Below are 20,669 nucleotides of genomic sequence, written 5' to 3'. Positions count from 1 at the left end.
GTGTCCATCTCTTCCCCTGTTTCCCTTCCTTCTTCTTTTGCCTCATCTCCCTCTCCTTGTGGCATGTGTGCCTCTGGATTTTCCTGCCTTCTCCTGTGGCAGGACTGGCCATGGTGGCAAAGGGATCCAGTGACGTTGCTGACTAACCAGTGTATCCTGTCTTTCAGTGACGTGTGCGTGCAGTGGTGTCCCCTCTCCAGGCACTGCAGCACCGAGAAAAGCAGCTCCATTGGCAGCATGGAGAGCCTGGAGCAACCAGGCCAAGCCACCTATGAGGGCCACCTCTTGCCCATTGACCAGAGCACATACCCCAACCAGCGTGATTCAGCCTATAGCTCCTTTTCGGCCAGCTCCAATACCTCTGACTGTGCCCTTTCTCTCAGGCCAGAGGAGCCAGCCTCTGCAGACTGCAGCACGCAAGGCCCCGGGCCAACTAAGGCCCCTAATGGCCGACTTAATGTGGCCGAGACCTCAGGAGGCGGCCGGCTCACCAGTGGGGGCCACCTGACTCCAAGCTCCCAGACGTCATCCCGTCCCCAGGAGGTCCAGCCCTCAGGGCCTGCCAAGGCTGCCAGGGGTCCCCCACAACCTCCAGTGAGGCGAGATAGTCTTCAGGCATCCAGAGCCCAACTCCTCAACGGAGAGCAGCGCAGGGCTTCTGAGCTTATGGACTCCTTGCAACAAGAGAAACCTAGCTTAGACACTGTGCTCTCCCCAAGGAACCCTAACAAGTTCTGCTGCCTCAGCGGGCCAGACGAAGTGACAAATGAGGGCCATCAGAACTGTGAGCTCAGCCAACCCCCTGAAGCCAGCCAGAAGGGCTCTGAGCATCTACTGATGGAGGCCTCGGCCAAAGCTGTTGGATTCCCAAAAACATATGACAAAGCTTCCAGCATAGATTCCAGCCCACTCAACAAGGCTTCAGCAGAGCTGGCTAAGGCTTCCTCTTTTGGCAGCCCTCCACACCTCACAGGACCCACAGGGCATCGTCATAGTGCCCCGGAGCAGCTGCTGGTGTCCCACCTGCAGCACATGCACCTTGACACTAGGGGCAGCCAGGGGACGGAGCTCCCAGCTGGGCAGGATGGGCAGGAGTGGACTGTATCCCCTTTGCACAGCAGCCACACTGGGAAGAAAAGCCCATGTACCCCTGTGGGAGGAACCCAGGACCAGCCTAGCAAAGAGAGAAAGACCAGGCCAGTGGATGAGAGGCCTTTGGGTTCAGGGTGCCAGAGCCCAAGCAGTTCCCCACATGGAGAGGCCGATGGACACCCTCCAGAAAGAGGTTTCCAGGAGCCAAACAGAGCAAACAGAGCAGACAGTGAATTGGCCAGCCAGCCACCCTCTGCCTCTGGTTCCCTTGCTCAACCAACCAGGGACTGTTCTTCAACCACTAAAGTAGCTGGCAGCACAGAGGCAACTGAAGAAGGGGACAGTGAGCCCAAGGAGTGTGTTCGGGTAGGTGGGAAGCGAAACGGAGGGACCCGGGGCCGCTCGATCCAAAACCGGCGGAAGAGTGAGCGTTTTGCTACCAATCTACGTAACGAAATTCAGAGGAGGAAGGCCCAGCTCCAGAAGAGCAAGAGTCCCTTGACACAGCTGTGTGACCCCAAGGAGCCAGTAGAAGAGACAGAGGAGCCCCTAGAAAGTCCACCACTTCCTGCCTCAAACTCATCCCTTCTGTCTTCATATAAGAAACCACCTAGCCCCAAAGACAAGCTCTTCAAGAAGAGTATGATACTCAGGGCTAGGTCTTCAGAGTGCCTCAGCCAAGCCCTAGAGGGCCATGAATCTAGGACGGGCTTGGAGGGACAAATGAGCCCTGGCCAGAGACCGGGCCAGTCTTCTTTGAGCCTGAACACGTGGTGGAAAGCCTCCGACCCATCCTCCTCAGACTCTGAAAAAACAAATGTTCACCGCGGAGTCCACGGAGGTCATTGGAGGTGGTCCCCAGAGCACAACCTGCAGCCACACGTGGCACTAGCCATGGAAGGCCCTTCCAACCCAGGTGACAAGGAATTGAAGGCTTCTAGTGCTCAAGCTGGGGAGGAAGCCATCCTCTTGCCCTTTGCAGACAGAAGAAAGTTCTTTGAAGAGAGTAGCAAATCCTTATCTACATCTCACTTGCCTGGTTTAACCACTCATAGCAAGACTTTTACCCAGAGACCAAAACCTCTGGACCAAAACTTCCAGCCAATGAGCTCCAGCTATAGGGAATTGAGGCGCCATCCCCTGGACCAATCATATCATTCCACCGACCAACCGTATCATGCCACAGACCAGTCGTATCATTCCATGTCACCCCTTCAGTCAGAAACTTCCACTTACACAGAATGTTTTGCGAGCAAAGGTCTAGAACAGTCCATGTGTTGTAAGCCACTCCACTGTGGTGATTTTGATTACCGCAGGACGTGCTCTTACTCCTGCAGTGTCCAGGGAGCTGTAGTCCATGACCCTTGCCTTTATTGTTCTGGAGAAATCTGCCCTGCTTTGCGAAAGAGAAATATGGTGCCAAATTGCTACAACTGCCGATGCCACCACCATCAGTGCGTTCGGTGTTCAGCTTGCTATCATAATTCCCAGCATGGTACCCTCGAGGACAGCAGCTTGGCACCAGGCAACGCTTGGAAACCTAGGAAGCCAACGGTGCAGGTGAGGACTTGGTTCTTGGATGGGTGAGCTTCATTATTCTCTTTGTGAGGAGAAAACTAGGCAAATCATTGGAAAAGATAGCAATTCTAATGCCTTAAAACTATATAGTGCTGGCCACACCAGAAGATAGCTGACTAACCTTGGGCAAGACACTCAGTCACCAGAATTGCAGTTACCTCATCTTTCGAGTTAGAATAAAATAACTTTTGCTCCACAAAATGGACAGAACTGGGCTTTATAGCTTGACTATACAGTTGGTATCTGAGTGACCTTAAGTGAGTCATTCAACCACCAAAAGTGGTAGTTACATGATTTTTAAAGGGAAAATTAAAAAAGAAGTTTTACTTCATAAAATGGCCAGTATGAAATAAGGTTTTATTACCTCATCTCTAAAGGAGAGGAAAATAATGGCTGCCCCTTGGATTGGTTGGGAGGATCAAAGAAGATTGTTTAACACAGAGTGCCAGGCTCAGTGCCTGATACAAACCAACATGCAGTCCCTTCCCTTTCCTGCTTTAAAACTATTTGAAGCTGCCAAATTTGCAAATGTCTCCCAGGCTTAGCTCTCAGAGATCTGATTGTCTGGTTTTCTGAAGGGCAAATCCTTTCCCTCTTCTCCTGTCTGTCTCTGTCAAAGACCCAGGTTGAAACTGGCTGTGGCTCTCCTCTGGTTATGACCTACAGCCCTAATACAAGCCACCACCATCCCCCAGGGCATCTCTGAGAGGACTCTGTATGCCCTTGCCAGCTTACTGCCAAATTTCTTCCCCACGGCTTTTCTAGGGCCACCTTTTGGCTGGTGCACTCAAACCAGAAGTTAGTTATTGTGTTGAATTGTTGCACAGACCGACACTTCTGAATGACTTAGTGTATGAAATTGCCCAATACATATTCTTTGAAAAAAGGTAACTTAGGGGTAAAAGAAGCCTTACACAAAAGAGTGCATACTCTACTGTTCCCTTTTATAATGGTCTTAAGTAATTATTCTATGGGAAAAAAAATCAAAACAGTAGTTGCCTGTGGAAGGGTAGCATGGAGATTGGGAAGGGACATGAGGGAACTTTGTTGGGTGTTTATATTGTTCTATATATATATTTTATTGAAGTATAATCAATTTACAAAGTTGTATTAGAACAGAATCACAGACATAGAAAACAAACTTATGATTACCAGGGGGAAGTGGGGGGAGGAATAAATTGGGGGTTTGGGACTTGCAGATCCTAGCTATTATATATAAAATAGATACTGTTCTCTATCTTGACAAGAGTCTGAGCTACACAGGTATATACATTTGCCAAAACTCAACAAATGTATACTTAATATTTGCACACCTCACTGGAAGCAAAGTTTGCCTAAAAATATTGTAAAATAATATCAAACTTTATTTAATGATATGCATGCTTAATTTTTTTAAGTTTATTGATCTATACAACTTATTTTATAGGTTTTAGCATATAGATATTGCACACATTTTGTTATATTTACCCCTAAGATTTCATGTTTTTGATGCTATTGTAAATAGCATTGTTTTCTTAAGATCAAGTTAAAATTCTTTACTATTATGTTATAATATAATAGTGAAATTATACGTTCTTTACTATTATATTATAATAGTAATATTATATATTATTGTTATATAGAAATGCAGTTTAATTTGGTGTATTGGCCTTGTGTCCCGAAACCTTGCCAAACTCACTGTTCTTGGTAGATTTTAAAAGATTGTTTACATAGTCAATCATGTCATCTGCAAATAGAAGTAATTTTGTCTTCCTTTCCACTATGTATGCCATTTCTAGGAGAGGGGGGCCCTATTTCACCATCTAAGATGTCCTATACAGTATTTAGTAGAAGTGATAAGAGCAGATGTTATTGCTTTGTTCCCAATTTTTCATTGTTAACTTTGATGTTAGCTATAGATTTTTTGTAGATGCCTTATGTAACAGGTTGAGGAAATTCTCTTTTATTCCTAGTTTGTTGGGAGAGCTTTTATCAAGTGGATGTTTGATTTTTTTCAAATGCTTTTTCTGTATCTATTGAGATGGTCATATAGTTTTTCTCTTTTAGTCTATTGATATGATAAATTACATTGATTGATTTTTGAAACAAGAACCAGCCTAGCATTGCCAGAATAAATCCCACATGGTCATGACATCTTAGCCTTTTTATATGTTATCTGATTTGATTTGCTAACATTTGGTTTAGGCTTTTTGTCTATGTATATCAGGGATTTTAGTCTGTAGTTTTCTCATGCTGTCCATGTCTGGTTTTCAAATCAACATGCTAGCCTTACCAAGTGAGTTGGGAAATATTCTCTTCTCTTCTGTTTTCAGGAAGAGTTTGTATAGAATTGATATTATTTTTTCCTGGGATGTTTGTTTGGTAGACTTCATCATTGAAGCCATCTGGGCCTAGAGTTTTCTTTGTGGAAAGATTTTTAACTACAAATTCAATTTCATTAATAGAATATAGGGTGATTTGGGTTATATGTTTCTTCTTGAGTGAGCTTTGGTAGTTTGTCTTTCAAGGAATTTGTCCACTTCATTTCAATTTTCAAATGTATGGGAACAAAGTTGTACTTTGAAATGCATCAAGAATTTAAGATGAATTTGTGGATGGATAGAGGAGTGAATAGATATGTGATAAGGCAAACATAGTAAAATGCTAATTGTAGAATCTATACAGTGGTGGATACATGGGTGTTCATTGAATACTTATTCAACTTTTCTGTATGTTTGAAAATATTGATAATAAAATATAAGGGGGAAAAGGAGAGGAACTGTAAAATGATGGTTTAAGGCCATTACCTGGGTTTGAATTCCTAAGCATTCTCTTTTTAAAAAATGGGGATAATAACAGTACTTCATAAGTTGGTTGTGAGGATTAAATGATGTAACATGTGCAAGGCACTTGGTACTTTGCGGCCAGATAGTAATCATCTTTTAAGGGCAAGTTATCATCTCTGAAAATAAACAGAGATTTTGGCTTACCTTGAGAAACTTTTACCAAAAGAAGTACCTACAAGGAGACAATGGAAAAAGGGGGCTGAAGTTGAAGGGGTAGGGTAAGCAGATGATGGCTGTAGAAATGTCAGCCTAGGGCCAATAACTCCATAAGGGAAGGAGGTGAAATTTGGAGGTTGCAGCAGTTGGCAGCAGTAGTGCAGGGCTGCCTGTGCCCATACCATGCCTCTCCTTTTGTATTCTGAGAGAGGAGCACATTGGGTTCCTAATGTCTGTTAGACTAGCTGAGTAGGTCTGCTTAGACACTAGGCTTTTCAGACATCTAGGAGCCACTTCCTGCCCATTTCTACCCCTGCCACCTGAAGTCATCCTCCCCCTAGACATGGAGAAGACTTGCAGCATGGGTTAGGATAGCCAAGCTCAGAGGACTAAGGTCATTGTGATAGTGGCTGTCTGAAGTAAGGTCAAGAGCCTGCTCTTTATGGCCCCTGGAAGAGGTTGAGGAGCTGACTGGTTCCTGTTTGTTGCTGTTGAGAGGACTAAAATCAGCCCACGCTTAAATCCCTCATGCTTCATGCTGGCTAGTTCTGCATATATTATCCAATTATTTCATTCAACAGTTATATGGGGTAAGTTAGAATAAGATCCCCATTTTACAAGAAAAGGTACTGTGGTGAGTACAGTCATTATTAAATAGCTGGGAGAAAGGGGCTAAAGAGAAGTTGGGTAGTTGGTCTGAGGTCACACAGGGTGTGAGATTCAAATCCATATAGTGTAGCTTCAGAGGTCAAACTCCTAATTGTGCTCAATTGCCTCTCCATTAAACTGACTGCAGAGCCGGAGTCCTCTCTAGTATGGCAGAATGCCTTCTAGCAGTAGAATTTCCACTGGGCCAACTAGTGCCCACCACAATCAGTCACCATCTGCAACAAGCTTGTGGAGATAATGGCCTCTTTGATGCAAAGACTGAGGACAATTTACAGTAACCTAAGTGGGCTCAGGAAAAAACATAGTAAGTAAGGTGATACTGGGAACTCGAGAAGGAGATGGAGAGTTGGGACAGGACTTTGTTTGGTTTGGCCACTGCTGTTTACTGAGCACTTCCCACAGGGCTAGACAGGGCATGGACAGGAAATCCTGGTTCCCACTGTGGCTGAGCAAGCAATCATGTCTTTGAAAGCAGGGACATCTCACAAGGGCGTCAAGGCAGAATCTGAAATCAAACAAGTGGTTACAGCTGCTCTAAGAGGACAGGTACAGGCAGGGACTGCTTTGGTCCCATGAAAGCTGTGAAAGCTTGTCTTTTCCATCTTTTCTACTAATATCTAGAGCCTCCTATGTGCTGAGTGCTGTGCTCAGCAGTTTCTACGCACATCCCACTTTATCTTCCCTCCTGGGAACCCGGCAAGGCTATACAACATAGTCCTTATTTGCTAGCTAGGAGGCCGAGGTTCAGAAAGGTGACATAACTACCCTCAAATAACACAGCTAATAACTGTCTTAGCCAGAATGACTGACAACCAGGTATCTTACCCCCAAAAGGTAGTAGTAACATGTTTTTAACTAAGGCAAAGGTAATAAAACTTTGAATGAGACCAATAATAGCATTGGAGAAAGAAGAACTTTGTACGATCAGTGAGATTTAGGAAAAACCGTGCATTCCATGGGCTAATTTCTGAGTCGCTAAGTAGATGGTGCAGAATGCCAAAATCAGGGAGAATGTCAAGGGCAAATTTGCATTAGGCTTGGGGCTAGACTGGGAAGGCAGGGACATTTTTACAAATGGCATACATAACTTGGGCTACAAGGAAAGGAAAGTTTAGGCAAAGCCCTTAAGGTTAAAATGCCCAGGGTGAAGAGTTGCCTTCTGTAATATGGAGAATGTGGCACCCAGGACACATGCTTCCCAGAAATGAGCCTGCCTCAGCTCCCATCAGCAGATCTGGGAGGAGGAGAAGGGCAGTGTGCTGGCATGCGTGCTCTCCAGCTGCCTTGCCCTGGGACAGAGTTGCAGCAGCAGGAGATTTAGACCTCAAAGCCCCCTCAAGGGCCGGGACTTCCAAGAAGATGCTTTTCTATGGTGGAAGAGGCAAGAGGAATGAGCAGGTTCACTGGGCAGAACAAACAAAAAGACCTCCTTTGCAAGAGCCAGAGCAAATAGCAAACGTGCTAAACTGGTTTTGAACGTGGTGTGGGAGGGGAGTGGAGAAAGAGAGGGAAACTCAGAGTTTCTAGACCACACTGTCCAGGTCTCCGAGTACTGTCTTTGTCTCTGCCTGCCCTCAGCAGCCCAGGGGCCTCCTGACAGAAAGGCAGACCTCTAGGTACATAGTCCTCTAGCCTGTATGGAATAGTAGAAGGAACCAGTGTGTGTGTGGCGGGGAGCTGGCTTGGGACGGACTCCTGACCTCTTCACATTTTTTTAAATGGAGGTACTGGGGATTGAACCCAGGACCTTGTGCATGCTAAGCATGTGCTCTACCACTGAGCGATACCCTGCCTCCCCTACCCCCGACCTCTTCACACTTTTGAAGCCATCTAGATACCTGGCTGTTCAGAGCTCCCTAACTTATCAGAATTTTCCTTTGCAGGAATTTCCTGGGGACAAATGGAAATCAATAACAGGAAACAGGAAGACTGGCCAGTCAGGGAGGTAAGTGACCGGTCAGGGAGTCAGGGGGAGTTAGTACCTCTGAGGCCTCTATGGTTTATTGATAAGGTTTTCTATTTGCTCCGTTTCCTTTGAGGTACCTGGTCTGGTGTCCGTACCAAGGACTTGATGCCATAGATGTATTCCAGCCTGCCCCCCAACCCTGGCAGCTGAGCTATTGACCAGACTGATCGCTAGCACATTTTGGAATATGTAGTAGTCAGGAGTATTGTGGGACATGGTGCCATCAGCTCAGAGGCCTGAGGCAGGGACCAGCCCATGCTGAAACATAGATGGGAAGGCATAAACTCTGCTAGTCTTCCCAGCAGACACTGGGCGGTCAAGTGAGGAGGTAAGACTGTCCAGCTACTGCTGTGCCTTTGCCTCAGAGTGTTTCTTGGATTCTGTCACCTTTCTTTTTTATAGGGCTTGTTGAGTACTTAAGGTCTGCTCATTAAAAGTCCAGGAGCAGATCATGCTAACAATAGGTTAAAATTCCTGAAAGAAGGCAGGGACATTTTACAAATGGTATATATGGTTTGGACTAAAAAGGAAACAGTTGCTTGGTTGGAACCCTTAAGGAAAAAAAGTGGCCAGAGTGGAGAATGCTCCTGTCATGTGAGGAACATGGCACCTGGTACTCATGCTCCAAAGAGATGAGCCCACCTGCCATAGGTGACCATGAGGAGGAGACAGTTACCTTCTCTACATTGCTCTCCATCAGCCTAGTATGACCTTCTCTTTTGTGAAATTTCTTGATATGCTCTTTCAGCCAGTTCTTCTCCAGGACCAATTATATAAGAGGCCCTTAAATTATATTGAATCTTTAACTCTAAGTCCAGGAATGAAGGAGGGACAGGGAAGATGGTTCTTAGCTGTGCCTCTGGGCATGGGATCACGTAGGGAGAGGACTAGAATCTGGGTCTCCTGACCTCTGAAGAGCCCAGGGTTCTTTCTGGGGGGTCTACATTATCCCCTGTGGTTTGGTGATGTAGTCAGGAAGAATTTGGGCTTTCTTTTGACTCCAAAGTCTGGGAAACCTATCGGTTTTCTGGTTGGCAATGGAAAGAGAGGAACCCCACATTTATCGATCATCTACTAAGGGTCAGTCACTGGGTTTGGATCTTTTTATACCTGTAATCTCATTTATTCTCCACAACAGTTCATTTTACTACCTAGTTTATAGATGAGAGCCAGAGAGGTTCTATAACTTAGCTGAGCTCACACAGCTCAAAAGTGATGGAGCCAGGATTCAGACCTAGGTTTGTCTGGCCCCAAAGTTCATGCTTTTTCCATTATAACTGCTTCCATTAGGATCCCTAAAGAAACCCTTCAAATGGGTCCCTTAGCACATCTCAGGAATCTAAGGCCTGGATGAGGATACTATGGGATTCTATGGCTGGGCTTGATTCCCCACTGTGGGCTGACTTGTACCATGTTTGTGGAGAAAGCATTTCGGTCTAGTGGGTCTGCTGAGTTTCCCCTATTAGACTGAGGCCATTGAGAAAGGAGAACCCGCCATAGTCATGGATGTACTCTCTGTGCCTAGCACAGTGCCTGACACAGAAGTTGCTCAAGAAATTTTTGTCATTTGCTTGCCAAATGCAGAAACAGAGTCTCCTCTGCCATCGAATGGGTGACATGACACACAAATAATAATGCTAACATTTCTTGAGGACAGTAGTCTATTTTATTCCATTCAAAGCATTTTCCAGATATGTATTTCTCATCATAACCTTATGGGGTAGGTACTGTTGGTCTCCCCATTTGACCGAGAGAAGGAACTGAAGCACAGAGAGATCTATTCATTTGCCCAAAGTCCCACAGCTAGGAAGTTGACTTAGACCCAGTCAGTCGAGCTTCAGAGACACTGTTCTAAACTACATTGCTTCTCCAAAATGGTTCTCCTACCCATCAGCCAGTCAAGTAAGAGGACTTAATTCAAAACCTAGTGTGTGTACAGCCTGTTTCTAGGCAAACAGGGAAATATGAGAGATAGTATCAGGAAGCATAATGCCTGCCCATCCACAGCTTGGAGCAAGGACGACTAACCCACACAGAGTTAAGTAGCAGTAATAATAAATTACAATTTATTATAACAAATTACCACTAGCAAAACAACCTATGTGCCACTAGCTAAGTTACATATATTATGTTTTATCTTCCCTGAAACTCTGTCAGGTAGGCATTATTTTAACTAGGACAGTGATTCCTAAACTTGAGTGTGCATTAGAAATACCTGGAAGGCTTGTTAAAAAATAACCCAGATATGGGGGGAAGGGAACTAGCTCAGTGGTAGAGCACATGCTTAGCATGCACGAGGTCCTGGGTTCAATCCCCAGTACCTCAATTTAAAAATTTTAAAAAAATATCCAGATGGATAGTTGATCCCAAAGCACCCACCCTTCCCTAGAGTGTGATTCAGTAGGTGTGGCGTGGGGCTCAAAATTTGCATTTCTAACAAGCTCCCCAGGTGATGCTGATGCAGCTGGTCCTGGGATCACACTTGGAGAACCATTGACTCTGATAAAGAATCCAAGGTTCAGGAGACCTAAGTAACTTACTTAAAGACTCCTAGCTACTAAAGGGACAAGCCAGGTTTTAAACTCAGGGGAGTTGCTATAAGATGAAAAATGTCAAATAAAGGGTTTAAACTAGCAAAGTTCTGGTGCATGGTAAGGGGCCAATACATGATAAGTATTATTGTGCCCTATTGAAGTTCATTGGAGAGCAAAAAGACTGAAGGCTGGGGCCAGCAGGAGGGAAGGCCCGGAAGGGAGATTAAGCAGGGTGTGTTGGTGGAATAAACCCTGCTGGTGGTTAAGAGTTCCAACCTTGAAGTCTGTCTGCCTGGGTTCAAATCCAGGTTCTTCTGTTCTCCAGCAGTGTGAACTTAGCATGTGGCTTGCTCTGCACCCAGCTCCCGCCCCTCCCTTTCACTCCACCCCATCAATTTCCTTATTTGTAAAATGGGGTAAGAGTACCTACCTCCTGTGGACTGTTGTGGGAATTAAATGAGTTAATCTATGTAAAGCATTTCGGACAAAATCTGGCACTATAAACCCTCATAAATGTTAATTGTAATAAGGAGGAGGAGCAAAAGGAAGAGGAAAAAAGGGAAGAGGAACAACAGCAGCAATGGTAACAGTAAAAAAAAAAAAAGGGTAAATAGTGAAGTGTTGCACCAGTATAGTTAGGCCTTCAAAACGAGATGGGATGGCAAATATGGAAGCAATTGAAGGTTATTGATCAGGTAAGTGACATGGTAAAATTGGCACTTAAGGCAATTTGATAGCTTTGCAGCCTAGATGGGTTGAAAGGAGACCAATTAGGGGCAGTGATTCAAGCATGAAAGAGTGCGGCCCTGGATTGGGAAAGGGTGGGGCACATACAATAGGAATGGAGCAGAAGGGATAGATAAATATGTGTGATATTTAGGGGGGAAAGTGTTTATTCTGAAAACAATATTACAGGAAATTAAAAACAGAAGAAAAAGTATCCTTATTCTGACCACTCTGACCCCCTGATTGTTTTCATTTCCCTGCCAGCTTTTATTTCAAGGCATAGAGATTTGGAGGGTCATGATTATAATAACTATGTAAATGTGATTTTTTTGTGTCCTGCTTTTTTCCTCACTAAGCATTACTTGGTAAACAATTTTTCATGTTGCTATAAAGGCTTCCTCAATAGTTATAAATTTTAATGGGTGCATAATATTTCACCAGCTTAATGCACTCTAATTTGCTAATCATTCCCAAATTGGTGGATAATTAGGTTGTTTCCAATGCCTTGCTGTTATAAAGTAATGCCACTGAAAAATTTTGAGCAGCTATAACCTTTCTCTCATTTTGAATTATCTCATTAAAAACAATTATCCAGAGTTGGGATTACTCGTTGAAAGAAAATGAAAATTCTTATTATTCTCAAAAGATTTCACCAAACTGCCTTACCCAGAGGCGTTTTACTCTGCTGTTAGTGATGTATAAGGATACCCATTTCCCCCAAATTTGCCATCATGGAAAAAATTTCTTTTTCTAATGTAATAGGTGTAAATGGAACCCATTATCATTTTAATATGCCTACTTTGATTATTCTAGTTTGAACACTTTCCATGTATTTATTTCATATTTGCCCTCCTTCTCATGTGAATTGTTGGTTCAGATGATTTGCTCACAATTATTATGGGACAACTCTGGAGAGAAAAGTAAAGAGAACTCTGTGATTGGAACTTGGGAAAGAAAGGAGATAAGTCAAAAATAATTCTGGGGGAGGGTATAGCTCAGTGGTAAAGTCCATGCTTGGCATGCATGAGGTCCTGGGTTTAATCCTCAGACCTCCATTAAAATACATAAATAAATAATTTTTTAAACCTAATTACTCCCCCCCCCAAATTTTTTTTAAATAATTCTGAGCCCCAGTGACTTGGAGAAAGTTATTGACATAGTGGGGACAGGTGAGGAGGGGACCTGGTTTGGTGGAGATGATAAATTTGAGGTGGGATGTGTTGAATTTGAAGTTAGTGAAAGAGACAAGGGGAAGCTTTTGAGGAGGCTTATCGATCACCCAGCCAGTGGGGGTAGGATGAGGAAGAAGAACCAGCAAAGGCAAATGAAGGGGTAAGCAGCTGGAGTGGTCAGGAGGAGAAGGATGCCAGTGCATCATCACAGAAGATAAGTAGAGGACTGATACTAGCTTTGACAGTTTGGACTCACAAGTTACCTTCAAGAAAGCAAACTTAGTAAAGTGGTGGGCATGGAAAGTAGATGGCATGATGGTCTATAAAGAGAATGCATAGGGAAGAAATGCATACAGCTTAACACATCCTAAATTCACCTGTTTTAAATGCAGTTTCATGAGTTTTGGTCAATTTACATGCTATGCAATCATCACCACGATCCAATTTTAGAACATGTCCATACCCCTACAAAGATCCCTTCTGGCCATTTGCAGTCACTCTTTATTCCCACCCTCAACCTCAAGCAACCACTAATCTACTTTCTGTCTCTAGGAGTTTGCTTATTCTGTACATTTTATATAAATAGAATCATACAGTATGTGGGTTTGGCTTTTTTGTGTCTGACTTCTTTCACTTAGCAGGCTTTAGCAGTTCCTCTGTGTTGTAGCATGTATCAATATTTCATTCCCTTTTTTAAGCCAAATAATATTCCGTTGTATGGACATAGCACATCTTTATTTATTCATTCATCCATTAATGGACATTTGGGTTGTTTCCACTTTTTAGCTACTGTGAATAATGTTGCTGTGATCAGACATGTACAAATTTCTATGTGGACATATTTTTTAATTCTCTTGGGTATATATTTAAGCATGGAATTTCTGGGCTGTATGGTAAATCTGTTAACTTTTTGAGGAACTGCCCATTTTCCAAAGTAGCTGTACCATTGTACATTTCCACCAGCAAAGTAGGAGGCTATCAGTTTCTTTTTATTAATTTTAATACAATGATTATGTGTTACTGTGTGTTTTGGAAAATCATTTAAATGAAGAATGCATCAAAAGACTGTGGAAAACAGTATGGAGATTCCTCAAAGACTAGGAATAGACTTCCCATATGACCCAGGAATCCCACTCCTGGGCATATATCCAGAAGGAATCCTACTTCAAAAAGACACCTGCACCCCAAAGTTCATAGCAGCACTATTTACAATGGCCAAGACATGAAAACAGCCTAAATGTCTGTCGACAGATGACTGGATAAAGAAGAAGTGGTATATTTATGCAATGGAATACTATTTGGCCATAAAAAAGAATAAAATAATGCCATTTGCAGCAACATGGATGTTCCTGGAGAATGTCATTCTAAGTGAAGTAAGCCAGAAAGAGAAAGAAAAATACCATATGAGATCGCTCATATGTGAAATCTAAAAAAGAAAAAATGAACATAAATACAAAACAGAACCAGACTCAAGACATAGAATACAAACTTGTGGTTGCCAAGGGGGAGTGGGGTGGGGAGAAACAGACTGGGAGTTCAAAATTTGTAGATACTGACAGGCATATGTAGAATAGATAAGCAAGATTATACTGTATAGCACAGGGAAATATATACAAGAGCTTGTGGTAGCTCACAGCAAAAAAAATGTGACAATTAATATATGTATGTTCATGTATAACTGAAAAATTGTGCTCTACACTGGAATTTTACACAACATTGTAAAATGACTATAAGTCAATTAAAAACAGTTTTAAAAAAGAGATTTATACATTTAAATATGTTTAAAAACAATTTGGCTAAGAAAAGGAAGGAGAGAAATGGGGTGGTGGTTGGAGGGGGAAATCGGATTTAAGTTAGTGGTTCTTAAAACACGGTCCTAGGACCAGCAACCTCAGTATCACCTAAGAACCGAGGTAGAAATGCAAATTATTATGCACCCAGACTTACTGAATCAGAAACCGGGATGTGGCCCAGAGATCTGTGTTCTAACAAGCCCACTAGGCATTTATGATGCAAGCTAAATATATGAGAACCACTGGTTTAAGTGAAGGTTTGATCAGGATTTGGGAAACGGGTTTAAGTTTAAAAACAGAAAGGAGAGGTCAATGGAAATGGAAGGAATATTGATGCTAAATATAAAGGAGGCCAATCACAGCTTACAATCTAAAGGAAGATGAGAAGGCCTACTAGGAAAGGTCAAGGGCAGAGATGACATTTAAAGAGGAGAAATCCTGATGGAGTTTCCGTTCACCCTTCCCCCTCCACACACACACTTTTAACATTACTTATGTCATTTCTGTCACAATTGGAATGATGTGCGTAGGTGGGAAAATCAAATGTATATTCTTGAGCCACTCTCTGCCTGGAAACCCACAAGGAATTTTAATTCTAGGTAGTTACACTCTTGGTTGTCTCCCTCCACTGTTATTTGGTTTGTGTGCAGAGAATGCAAATGCATTTTAATATTAGCAGGAGGGAAAAAAATTGGTGAGTAGATCTGCTGAGAGAAAAAGCCACCTAAGTGTGAAGTATTTAAAAGCCAAAAGAAATTCTTTTCTGGATTATCTCTTGGTTTTCTGTCCTTGTGATTGCCTCCTGTGATCCTTTCCAATTTTCTACCTTTCACAGACCTTTAGAATGTGTAGGGTGTTTTTATATACATGGCCTCAGTTAATCCTCGCAACAACCCTGTGCAGTTCAGCCTTACTTTTCCCATTTGACTGATAAGGAAGCTGAGACTCAGGAAAGGTATTATTATACTATTATTAATAACAACCACAACCAAAGGTAGAATAGACACATTTATTGTTTATTGTGTGTCAGGCACTGCTATAAGCATTTCACATAAATTCTTTTATTTATTACTAATCATGACCCCATGAGATAGTTGCCATTGATTGACCCAATTTTACAGATGAGGAAACTTACAGAGAGATGAAAGTCACTTGGCCCAAGGTCAAACAGGCATCTGACTCCAGAGCCCATTACTTCTGGGATCATACAGCAAGGACGTGACAAAACTAGACTACTATCCAGGTTTTTCAGTTGTCAGCCTAGGGTTCTCTCCCTTCTCTTGATCATACCCCATTGTAAGCAGAATATGGACTATCTGTACACATTTCCTACTTGCCAACTGAGTGAAAGAAAATGGATAATTCCCAGTCGAATCTCACTTCCCTAGGAAGAGTACACTTTTCAGGAAGGCTTTACCAGCTGAGAAGAACACAATCTTCAGAGGCACTGAAGGATTTGTCAAAGAGCACGACAAAGCTAATTTAAATACTTGGGTATTAATTTAATCCTGGGCACACAGAACTTATTCAAGGAATATTATAAAACTCTAATGGGAAAAATAAAGACATGAATAAATGCACAGATATACTCTGCTTCAATTTGGGAAGACTAAATACAGTAATGATTACAATACTCCCTAAGTTAATAATATATAGATGTAATGCACTACCGATTAGAGTCACTGTGGGATACTTTATGGAACGTGTCAAATTCATAGTGAAATTTATCTGGAAGAATAAGAGGGCAAGAATACCAAAGCATACATTTATTTTAAAAGGTAATGATGGTAGACTTACCCTATCAGATTTTAAAGTCTGTCATAAAGTGACAGTGATTAAAACCATATGATAGTGGGTTGAAAAAAGTCAAACAGTGAAATTAAATTAAAAAAAGAGAGATTCTAGGAACAGATTCTAAGAATACAGAGCACACTGGAAGCAACCATGAACTGGGAAAGCAATAATCTCTCTTCAATAAATGTTGAGAACTTTAGGTATCAACATTGAGAGTAATTAGCTTACAGCCACAGCACATACAATATTCTGTAGTAAATTTCAGAAAGCAGATCAGTGGAATAGCATATTCATTCCAGCTATGGATGGAAGATAAATTTGTGTCTGTTAAATGGAGACAAGATGGATGGTTTCAAATATATAAAACTTGGCGGAGTAGGGGGAACCTTTGCACAACAAAATGTAATAAAAAAGCTAAACAGAATGAGGGGAAATGTCTTGGGTCAGCATCACAGATAACAGTAATTGACTGTCCAAAAAAATATAACAAATGTATACAGCTAGAGAAGGTCAGCTTTCAGATTCAGCTTCATAAAAGGGCAAGGAAAATGAACAGGCAATTTACACATGAGTAAATAAAGGCAGTAGAATCACTGCATGGAAAAGTCCAACCTCTCTACCAATTGAAGAAGTGCAAAGAAAAACAACTTCAAGTTATCCCAGTCTGCTTCTTAGATTATCAATTAATTGAAATTATAAATAGAAATGACAAAACCCTATCTTGACAAGACTCAAGGAAACACCATATGTTTCTGGGAGCAGTCTTAAATTGGTAGAGCTTTCCTAAAAGACAATCTAGAAATCTGTGACAAGAGTTACAAAACTGTTTGGACATGTGCTTTGACCCTGCATACCCCCAAGGAAATTAACCTAAAAAGAAAAAAAAAAGAATTTGTTTAAAGATATTTGTAGTAGTGCTATTTATAATCATGGAAAAGATTTACCAATCTCATATATCATCCTGATGGAATAGAATCTAGCCATTAACAGTGACAGGTATACAAATATTGGCTCTGGCACAGAAATGGGTATTTGTAATAATATTAACAAAAAAGGCTAAATTCTAAATCTCACATTGATCATAGCCATATACAAAGAAAATTCAGAAAAGCATCTGGTAAAATGTAGATAGCTGGAGTTAAATGGACATGGTGTTCTTTGGGTGCTTGTCAAGTTGCTGGAATTTATAATAAAGAAAGTCTGAAGAAGAGGCAGCCCACTTTGGTTTGATTTAGGCCTGAGAAGTTAAAGATCAAAGGTTTTGGATTCCCATGTCAGTGACAGACAGTGACATACTTACCAGACATGCTTCATCTCTCTCTTAGCTAGAATTTGTTTTGCTAGAATTCTTCATCAACCAGCACTTCCAATTACATCTATGATAACTTGACATTTCTGAAGGACTACATCCCCAGAATTTGTGAATCTGCAAATTTGTCACCACCACTACAACATAGAACCTCCCCACCCCAACTAATGAACATTTTCTTATCTGGCTCAGAACCATTACTTTCTCAAGACCTTTACATTTCTCTTCACTCCCATCATCAGCACTAGTTTGCAAATAGTTTGCATTTCAGTGCCATTATTCACAAAGAAGCACATTTTCTCTCTACCATGGTTACTGTGCACCTGTGTACCTTGACAATAACTAGAGACCCATCAAGTCACACTGAGATGGCAGTGCCAAGTGGTTGACTAGGCTCCCTCCTTTGCTTGGTGAATTGCCCTACAAACCAGTACTGTGATGCCTTGCAAGTCAAATTCATACCCTCTGCAGAATGACCAGTTACTACATTTCATGGATCTTTAGGGTGATTCTCAAAGGGTTGACACCTCAAATGTTGAATACATGCATGCCAAAGAACTACCCTGTATAATAATTGTTATTCATCACTGAGCGCCTTGAATGCCTTTTAAACTATCTGAGATAGAATCATGTTCTTTATAACTTTGGTATCAAGTCTACTCCATTGTATTCTAGGGCTTTGAAATCCAGTACATTAACATCTGGTATACATGAGGACCCAAATATACACAAATTGCTTTCTCCCCCAGCACGTGCAATGTTTAACGATAGTGGAACACCAAAGTTCCTTAAGTAGCATCAGGATTCCTGGAAGTTTATGGACCTCCAGTATACCCATTATTTTGTTTTGTAAATCTTCATCCCACTTGTCACATGGGTGGTATGTATATAGTTAATTAATGCATTTTATTTTGAGAGATTTTTTTAAATGGCTTTATACCTCTTAAGATACCCTGGTGAGTTGGAAACCTGGTAGGCGGTGACTGCTTAGAGCATCACAAAGTGTGATCAGGAACCAGCAGTTTCATCATCATCTGGGAAATTGTTAGAAATAAAAATTCTCCACCCCCCCCACCTGAGACCTACTAAATCATAAATTCTGGGGGTAAGACTGAGCAACCTGTGTTTGAATAAGCCCTCCAAGTGATTCTGCTGTATGCTCAAGTTTCAGAACCACTGGATATTGGAGAATAGAGCCTCAGTAACCTCGGCCAGCCCGATCCTCAGTTAAATTGTTCACGTGGATATCAAACCCTCCAGGTCCCTTGACGATATGTTATGTATGATATGATATGTAATAAAATTTCTTTTACTAAATCTCTTGAGAAGTTTATGAGAATGCTGAAGAGGCAGCATGTTATGCTGATAAAAGCATGGGCACTGGAGTCAGATGGACCTTCATGGTACCTCTCCTCGCTGCTCATTCTTTTTATGTTCCCTCAGTTGTTTAACCTCCCTGAGCCTCATTTCTAACATGGACAAGAGAATACTCATACTAGAAGATTGTCTCAAGGGTTAAATGAGATCGAGTCTGTTAATTGTCCGGCTCTGTGCCTGACCCGTGATGGACTCACATGTTCAAAAGCGATCATGACCATCTCTTAGCACCATGTCTAAGGGGTCTCGAAGCATAATGGGAAGACGCTCTTAGAAACTCCAAATTAGGATCATTGGTGAGAGGGAGCTAGGCTTCACCCAGGAGAGCCTCAATAAAGCAAGGACCCCTCTGATCTCTTCAAAGGACACTGCTCCAGCCTCCTGGGGGCTGTAAAAGGTTCAGGAAGAGTCCTGACAGTTGCATTTGTTGTTGCAAGCCTAATTATTCCTCACTTGAAATTCTGTGGCCCCAGAGGTGGAGAAGAGTGGCCACAATAAGCTCTCTGGGCCCTTGTTCCCTCCGTGCATAGCCCCCTTGTGTCTCACTTCCTGGATCTTGCAAATACTTCCTTCAGCCACAGGCTGGGAGTGGCTGTTTCTCTTGGAGCAGTCTTATCTTTTGGCTGCCGAGGAAATGGGGGGAAAAAGGGAGAGGGGCTGGAACTGTGCATTCTGGCTGCTGAGATCCTGGAATGCCAAGCTATTGTGGTGAGTTTAAAAACAAAAATTCCAAACAGGACAACTTCAAAAGGCCTGAGGAGGAGAAGGGAGGTGATTTTTCAGTCTCTGCAAGTATCAGTTTTCATTTTCAATTACTATGAGGCCAAAAAAAAAAAAAAGATTGTAACAAAAGGGGAAAATCTATTCATCAGAAGAACAGGCGACCTGTGCCAAGAGGAAGAGAGAAGAACTGCCCAGGACGTGGCACGTGATTTGCTTTTGTTTTTTGAGATGGAGTCTCTTTGCTGGTGTCAACAAAGCCCTTTCTCATACTTAGCTTTCATGCCTCCTCCCCTCCCTTCAGCATGAGCTGAAGTCTTTGTGAACACCTTGGGGATGAATACAGTGGAGGTACCTTTGGCCTCACCCCAGGCAACCTTGCTTCAGTGGGCTTGTCCCTGGGAGCCATATAAGGCAAAAGTTCCTGTCTGGACACTACCATTTCTTACTAGCTGGGAAAATGAATTATCCTTGCCAAGCCTTAGGATCCTCATCTACAAACTAGCAAAATGGTAACTCCTTCAATGAGCCAGTGTGACGATTCATAGAACTACATACGTGAAAGTGCCTAAGACAGTGCCTGACACATAGTAAGAAGTAAGAAACTGTAGTTCTTTTCCCTTAATGAAGCTCCTTTTCTTCTTCCCCTCCAGGGAAGAATCCTGACTTGATCCCAAAGCACAGTTGTAGATTTCTACACATATAAGAGGCCTGAGCCCTTTGAAAAGAGGACCTCTAGAAACTAGTATCCTTGGCTTGAGCCTGATACACTTCAGTGAAAGCCTCCCATTCACCAGTCAGCTTCAGCCATTAGTGCCTGGAAAGCAAGGGCTATGGGTTTTGCTCCTCTTAGATCTAGTCACCTTGCACAGTGTAATACTCAATAAGAGCTTGGAATGACTCGTGCACACACTGGCCCAGCTGATCCTATGGAGGGAGTCTTGCCTACTTCTTCTTC

At 42.4% G+C, this 20,669-nt stretch overlaps 1 protein-coding gene across 1 annotated transcript in view; it reads left to right on the top strand.

The window, feature by feature from the left end:
• SHROOM4 (shroom family member 4) overlaps window positions 1-20,669 on the top strand; it is a 49,087-nt gene that overhangs the window by 8,253 nt on the left and 20,165 nt on the right. Inside the window, exons 3-4 of the mRNA XM_032475715.1 lie at window positions 168-2,652; window positions 8,204-8,265. Coding sequence (XP_032331606.1) covers window positions 168-2,652; window positions 8,204-8,265 — 2,547 coding nt within the window. The remainder of the gene's footprint in view (window positions 1-167; window positions 2,653-8,203; window positions 8,266-20,669) is intronic.

The sequence above is a fragment of the Camelus ferus genome, chromosome X, assembly GCF_009834535.1.
Source record: "Camelus ferus isolate YT-003-E chromosome X, BCGSAC_Cfer_1.0, whole genome shotgun sequence".
Lineage (NCBI taxonomy): Eukaryota > Metazoa > Chordata > Mammalia > Artiodactyla > Camelidae > Camelus > Camelus ferus.
The sequence above is the reverse complement of the archived record's forward strand: the minus strand, read 5'-3'. Positions and strand labels throughout refer to the sequence as shown.